Raw genomic sequence first — 8,167 nt, forward strand, 5'->3', positions numbered from 1 at the left:
TCACGAGGTCAGGAGATCGAGACCATCCTGGCTAACATAGTGAAACCTCGTCTCACTAAAAATACAAAAAAATCAAAAAAAAAAAAAAATTTAGCCAGGCATGGTGGCAGGCGCCTGTAGTCCCAGCTACTCGGTAGGCTGGGGCAGGAGAATGGCGTGAACTGGGAGGTGGAGCTTGCAGTAAGTTGAGATGGCGCCACTGCACTCCAGCCTGGGCAACAGAGCAATACTCTTGTCTCCAAAAAAAAAAAAAAAAAATTGCATTTCTAAAAAGCTCCTAGGTGATGCCAATGTGGCTGTTTTGTGGGCTGTACTTAAAATATCAAGGTCCCAAAGCATATATTTTCACATACATCTTTATTTTTTATAAAAGTCATTATTTTAGTTTATGAAATATTTCAAAGATATACAAATACAGAAAATATGAGAGATACCTATGTATACTATGAATACTATGTATTCGTGTACTTTTTCAATAGAGTTTTTTTGTTTTTCTTTTTTTGTTGTTTTTGTTTTGCTTTGTTTTGTTTTGTTTTGAGACAGAGTCTTGTTCTGTTGCCCAGGCTGGAGTGCAATAGAGCGATCTCGGCTCACTGCAACCTCCACCTCCTGGATTCAAGCAATTCTCCTGCCTCAGCCTCCCGAGTACCTGGGATTACAGGGGTGTGCCACCATGCCCAGCTAATATTTTGTAATTTTAGTAGAGACGGGGTTTCTCCATGTTGCCTAGGCTGGTCTGGAACTTCTGAGCTCAGGCAATCAGTCCACCTTAGCCTCCCAAAGTGCTAGGATTACAGGTGCATACCACTGCACCCAGCCAATAGTGTTTAAAATATATTAAAGCCAGATGTGGTGGCTCATGTCTGTAATCTCAGCAGTTTGGAAAGCTAAGGTGGGAAGATCCCTCAAGCCCAGGAGTTTGAGTCCATCCTGGGCAACATGGTGAAGCACCATCTCCAAAAACAAACAAACAAACATATATATATATGTTTATATATATGTGTATATATATGTTTATATATGTGTGTATATATATATGTTTATATATGTGTGTTTATATATATGTTTATTATATATATATATATAAGCCAGGCATGTTGGTGTGCACCTGTGGTCCCAGCTACTCCAGTGGCTGAAACAGAAGGATTGCTTGAACACAGGAGGTCAAAGCTGTGCTGAGATGTGATCACACCACTGCACTCCAGCCTGGGCAACAGAGAGAGACCTTGTCTCAAAAATAAAGTAAAATAAAATAAAATATATTTAAAAACAGAACAAAGAGGTCATAGTAATAATTTTAAAATAAGCAAATGTTAATAGACTTTGTCATCACTAGACTGGCCCTATAAGAAATACCCAGGCCGGGTGCGGTGGCTCAAGCCTGTAATCCCAGCACTTTGGGAGGCCGAGACGGGCGGATCACGAGGTCAGGAGATCGAGACCATCCTGGCTAACACGGTGAAACCCCGTCTCTACTAAAAAATACAAAAAACTAGCCGGGCGAGGTGGCGGCGCCTGTAGTCCCAGCTACCCGGGTGGCTGAGGCAGGAGAATGGCATGAACCCAGGAGGCGGAGCTTGCAGTGAGCTGAGATCCGGCCACTGTACTCCAGCCTGGGCGACAGAGCGAGACTCTGTCTCAAAAAAAAAAAAAAAAGAAATACCCAAATGGGCCCTAAACATGGAAACAAAGGTTGATATTTGCTATCATAAGAACATAAGAAAGTATAAAACTCACAGGTCATATAAAGCAATCATATAAAGGAGGAAGAGAAAGGAATCAAATGGCAACAAGACAGAATTCCACCAAACCACAAAAACAGAGAAAAAGAAAGAAACAAATAATTTATAAAACAGGTAGATAACACTTAACAATGTGATAGGAACAAAATCTCACATATCAATATTAACCTTGAATGAAAATGAATTAAATGCTCTACTTAAAAGTTACAGATTGGCAAACTGGATAAAAAACATGATCCAACTATATGCTGCTTATAAAAAACTCACCCCAGCTGAAAAGACACATACAGACTAAAATTAAAGGGGTAGAAAAAGATATTCTACGCTGGGCACAGTGGCTCACGCCTGTAATCCCAGCACTTTGGGAGGCTGAGGCAGACGGATCACGAGGTCAGGAGTTTAAGACCAGCCTGGCCAACAGAGTGAAACCCCGTCTCTACTGAAAATACAAAACTTACCTGGGCATGGTGGCGCGTGCCTATAGTCCCAGCTACTAGGGAGGCTGAGGCAGGAGAATTGCTTTAACCTGGGAAGTGGAGGTTGCAGTGAACTGAGATCGTGCCACTGCACTCCAGCTTGGGCAACAGAGTGAGACATCATCTCAAAAAAAAAAGAAAAAATTCTACACAAATGGAAGCCAAAAGTGATCAGGTGTAGCTATGCTTACATCAGATAACACAACCTTCAAATCAAAAACAGTAAAAAAAAAAAAAAAAAGAAGACAAAGAAGGTCATTATATAATGACAAGGGATGAATTCAGCAAGAAGCTATAAGAATCCCAAATATATATGCACCCAACACTGGATCACCCAGATTCATAAAACAAATATTTACTAGACCTAAAGAAAGAGACAGCAAAACAATCCTGTTTTGATTGTGGACTTCAACATTCCACTCACAGAACTAGGCAGATTATTGAGACAGAAAATTAACAAAGAAACACTGAACTTAAATTGGACTTTGGACCAAATGGACTTAACAAACATTTACAGAACATTCGACCCCAAAACTGTAGAATATACATCTTTCTCATCAGCACATGGAATATTCTTCAACACAGACCATATGTTAGGTCACATAATAAGTCTTAACAAACTTTTAAAAACTGAAAACAAATCAAATATCTTCTTAGACCACAATGGAATAAAACTAGAAATCAATACCTACAGGAAATTTAGAAACTATACAAATACATGGAAATTAAACAACATATTCCTGAACGATCATGGAGTCAATGACAAAAATTTAAAACATTTTTTGAAGTACATGAAAAGGGAAACACAACATACCTAAACCTGTGGGATACAGCAAAATCAGTGTTAAGAGGGAAGTTTATAGCATTAAATGCCTACATGAAAAAAGTAGAAAGCACTTTGTGAGGCTGAGACAGGAGGACTGCTTGAGCCCAAGAATTTGAGGCTGCAGTGGGCTATGATGATGCCACTACACTTCATCCTAGGCAACAGAGTGAGACCCTGTCTCTCTCTCTCTCTATTAAAAAAAAAAAAAAAGTAAAAAGATCACAACTTAACATCACATTTCAAGAAACTAGAAAAACCATAACAAACCAAACCCCCAAGGTTAGCTAAAGAAAATAAGTAACAAAGATCAGATGAGAACTAAATGAAATAACCCCCCTATTCCCCAAAATACAAAGCATCAATGAATTGAAAAACCGGTTCTTCAAAAAGATAAAATAAATCACTAGCTAGCTTAAGAAAGAAGATCTAAATAAACAAAATCAGAAAGGAGACATTACAACTGATACAACAGAAAAAACAAGGGATCATCAGAGACTATTATGAGCAACTACACTTCCACAAACTAGAAAACGTAGTTTGTGGAATTCCTGGAAACATACACCCTCCCAAGATTGAACCAGGAAGAAACAGAAATCCTGAACAGACCAATGAGTAGTGAGAATGAATCAGTAAGCAAAAAAACCCCACAGGACAAGATGGGTTCACAGTCAAATTCTACCAAATGTACAAAAATAAATAAATAAATAAATAAAACAAAAACTTATACCAATCATCCTGAAACTTTCCAAAAATTGGAGGGGGAATCTGCCCTAAATTATTCTACGAGGCTAGTATCACCCTGATACCAAAACAAGGCAAAGACACAACAAAAGACAAAAGCCATAGACTAACATCTCTTATAAATATAGATGTAAAAATCCTCAACAAAATACTAGCAACAACAGCACATCAAAAAGATAAAATATCAGGATAAAACTGGGTTTTATACCAGGGATGCAAGGATGGTTCAACACACGGAATTAAAAAAAATATGATACATCACACAAACATAGCTAAGGACAAAAACCATATGATTATCTCAAAGGAAGCAGAAAAAGCATTTGATAAAATTCATCATCACTTCATGATAAAAATCCTCAACAAACTAGGCACAGAAGGAACATACCTCAACATAATAAAGGCCATATACAATAAACCTACAGCCAACATCATACTAAACAGGAGAAAGTTGACAGCATTCCAAGAACTGGAACAAGTCAAAGATGCCCACTTTCACCACTTCTATTCAACCTAGTACTGTAAGTCCTAGATAAAGTAATCATGCAAGAGAAAAAATAAAAGGCACCCGAACTGCAAAAGTTAAATTATCCCTGTTTGCTGATGATATGATCTTACATCTAGAGAACCCCAAAGACTTCACCAAAAGACTCTTAGATTTGATAAACGAATTCAGTGAAGTGTCAAGATACAAAATCAACTTCAAAAAAATCAATAGCATTTCTATATACCAATAAGGAATAAGCTGAGAAACAAATCAAGAAGGCAATCCCACTTATAATAGCTAAAAAAGAAATAAAATACCTAGGAGTATATTTTTAACCAAGGAGGTAAAAGATATCTACAAGGAAAACTAAAAAACACTGACAAAAGAAGTTGTAGATGACACAAACAAATGGAAAAACATCCCAGGTTCATGGATCAGAATAATTAAAATGACCATCCTGCCAAAAGCAGTCTACAGTTTCAATGCAATCCCTATCAAAATATCAATATCATTTAACACAGACTTACAAAAAACAATCCTAAAACTCGTGGCTCACTGAACCTTTTTTCGGAACAAAAAAATAGCCCAAGTAGCCAAAGCAATCTTTTTTTTTTTTTTGAGATAGAGTCTCACTCTTGTTACCCAGGCTGGAATGCAATGGCGTGATCTCAGCTCACTGCAACCTCCACCTCCCGGATTCAAGCAATTCTCCTGCCTCAGCCTCCTGAGTAGATGGGATTATAGGCACCCTCCACCATGCCTGGCTAATTTTTTGTAGTTTTAGTAGAGACAGGGTTTCACTATGTTGGCTAGGCTGGTCTCAAACTCCTGACTTCGAGATCCGCCCGCCTCAGCCTCCCAAAGTGCTGGGATTACAGGTGTGAGCCATGGCGCCCAGCCAGTCAGAGCAATTTTAAGCAAAACCAACAATGCTACAGGCATCACATTACCTGGCTTCAAATTACACTATAAGGCTGTAAAACCCAAACAACATGGTACTGGTCTAAAAACAGACACATACATTAATGCAACAGAATAGAGAACCCAGAAATAAAGCCACATATCTACAACCAACTGATCTTTGACAAAGCTGACAAGAACATACGTGGAGGAAAGAGCACTCTTTTCAAAAATGGTGCTGGAAAAATTAGACTGCCATATGCAGAATGAAATAATATCTCTCACCTTATATAAAAATCAATTAAATGGATTAAAGACTTAAATTTGGGACCTACATTTATAAAAATACAAGAAGAAAACGTAGGCAGTACTCTTCTGGACACTAGTCTAGGTAAATAATTCATGACTAAAACCTCAAAAGCACAGGTAACAAAAACCACCAGGCCCGGCTAATTTTTGTATTGTTTTGGTAGAGACAGGGTTTCGCCATGTTGCCCAGGCTGATCTCGAACTCCTGAGCTCAAACAATTCTGCCTGCCTCAGCCTCCCAAAGTGCTTGGATTACAGGTGTGAGCCACTATGCCTGGCCTTCCAAATCCTTGTAATGCTTTCATTTTCTTAAGGTTTTTTTTTCCCCTTTAATCTTAATTATGTATTACTTTACAACTAGGGGAAAAAGAAAGGCTATAAATTTTTTAAAAATTAATCAGTTGTCCAAAATAGGCCTAACATCAACAAGTTCAATAACACTAAAGTATTGCTAATGTCTAGTGCAAATAAAAGCAAGTTGCTGTAAATATATAATTGCCTTATTAAATCTAATTACCTCACACTTTCTGGATCCTAACCAAACTTTCAAAACTCCATTGAATTTTGGCAAATACCCCTGGGGTAGTTTATGAAAACATCCAAATGAGACTACTGTCACTAGGGAGTCATTTATCTAATGATGAGGACTATCACATCACCTTACCTTTCAGCTAAATTGAAAGCATCTCTAGAAACAGATGATGATCTTGTATTTCCAACACTGCCAGTATGAGATCGTCTTCCTTTTGCTGAAGGAGTATCTAATGGTATGTCCCCCAAACCCTGCAAGTAAATACAAAATTAGTATGATACAAATTTTAAAACTAGTAGTGAAATAACTTACACAATGTAATTTTCAAAGTAGCCATCATTGATTTTTTAAGATGGAAAGTATTTTAATAATCTGGCATGCTTATGCTTTAAAGAGTATAAAATACATAAAACACCTTGTAGTTAGCAGTAAATTAACAAAATATGTGACTAATGGGAAAATATATATTGACTTATAAAAAACGAATTAAAAACTAAAAATCAATATGCTATATTTTGGGCTGGGTGTGGTGGCTCACGCCAGCATTTTGGAAGGCTGAGGCAGGTGGATCATCTGAGGTCAGGAGTTAGATACCAGCCTGGCCAACATAGGGAAACCCTGTCTCTACTAAAAGTACAAAAATTAGTTGGGCGTGGTGGTGTAATCCCAGCTACTCAGGAGGCTGAGGCAGGAGAATCCCTTGAACCCGGAGCCAGAGGTTGCAGTGAACTAAGATCGCGCCACTGCACTCTAGCCTGAGCAACAGAGCATGACTCTGTTTCAAAAAAATAAATAAAATAATAATATGCTGTATTTTGTAACTACCCTTCTTGAAGCTTAAAATCTATGTAGAACATATGAACGCAGTCCATAAATACTGAACACTGTTGTTCCTATGCAACATTAGGAGTGTGAGAATAAACATTTTGATGAGAACTATTTAAAACCTTTCCTGCACTGGAAAGACTCACAGATACAATCTGCTTTGTTTTAGTCAGATTTTTTTTTGCATGGTTATATTAATAAGTTCTAATATGAACTAAGCTGAAATCTTCAAGTTCAATGGGCAGGAAAAAAAAGCTCTAAAATGTCTACTGCTACATATCTTTTTAATATTATTCCTTCATAAGTGAATCCTTAGCCCAAGGGCATCAGAGAAAAATGACATAAATTACAATAGAAAAATTTTACTTTATTAAACATATTTTTAAAATAATATATAAATAGATTACGTTTTATATTTTATTTCACTTGGTATTCTCTGAGTCACTCATTTCACAGACATTACTGAATTCCCATTATTTACCAAGACGATAAGACATGGCACGGCTGGGGGCGTTGGCTCATGCCTGTAATCCCAGCACTTTGAGAGGCTGAGGCAGGCAAATAACCTGAGGTCAAGAGTTCAAGACCAGCCTGGCCAACATGGCGAAAACCCCGTCTCTACTAAAAAACATAAAAAATTAGCTGGGCATGGTGGCGGGTGCCTATAATCCCAGCTACTCAAGAGGTTGAGGCAGCAGAATCAATTGAACTCGAGAGGTAGAGGTTGCAGTGAGTCGAGATCATGCCACTGCACTCTAGCCTGGTGACAGAGCAAGACTCTGTCTCAAAAAAACAAAAACAAAAACAAAGACATGGCACTTACCCTCAAGGAGCTCCCTATAAATGTTCTGCAGTGTGGTAATAGCTCTAATAGTGGAACATACAAGGTAAATAAAGCAGGGACTAAGCATGGTAAACATTATTATCCTCATTTTATAAAGTGAGAATTCTAGTTAGAGAAATGAAGAGGCACGCATAAGTTACACAGTTGCTAACAGAGCTGCGATTCAAACCCATGTCTTGTTAACTCCAATAAGCCAAACTATATTCTACCAAAAATCAAACTTCTGTTCAATAAACATTTACTTCCAAGGCTTGACTAATATGTATGTCTACCTAGTATTCTAGTTGTTGAAATGCTATTGCAGATATAGTCCAAATGATTAACAGAGAAATAATCAAATAAATAATTATTCCTATCCTTTACCTGGATGTAAAAACAAGCTTTGCTGGTGAAACCCCATCTCTACTAAAAAATACAAAAAACTAGCCAGGTGAGGTGGCGGGCGCCTGTAGTCCCAGCTACTTGGGAGGCTGAGGCAGGAGAATGGC

General features: G+C 37.8%; 1 protein-coding gene across 1 annotated transcript in view; it reads right to left on the minus strand.

Annotated features, from left to right (window-relative positions):
- The window catches only part of FAM179B (family with sequence similarity 179, member B), a 116,177-nt gene that overhangs the window by 17,389 nt on the left and 90,621 nt on the right, over positions 1-8,167 (minus strand). The window contains exon 16 of the mRNA XM_011947077.1: positions 6,143-6,261. Within this exon, the coding sequence (XP_011802467.1) occupies positions 6,143-6,261 (119 nt within the window). The remainder of the gene's footprint in view (positions 1-6,142; positions 6,262-8,167) is intronic.

This window comes from Colobus angolensis, unplaced genomic scaffold (genome assembly GCF_000951035.1).
Source record: "Colobus angolensis palliatus isolate OR3802 unplaced genomic scaffold, Cang.pa_1.0 Scaffold258, whole genome shotgun sequence".
Classification (NCBI taxonomy): Eukaryota; Metazoa; Chordata; class Mammalia; order Primates; family Cercopithecidae; genus Colobus; species Colobus angolensis.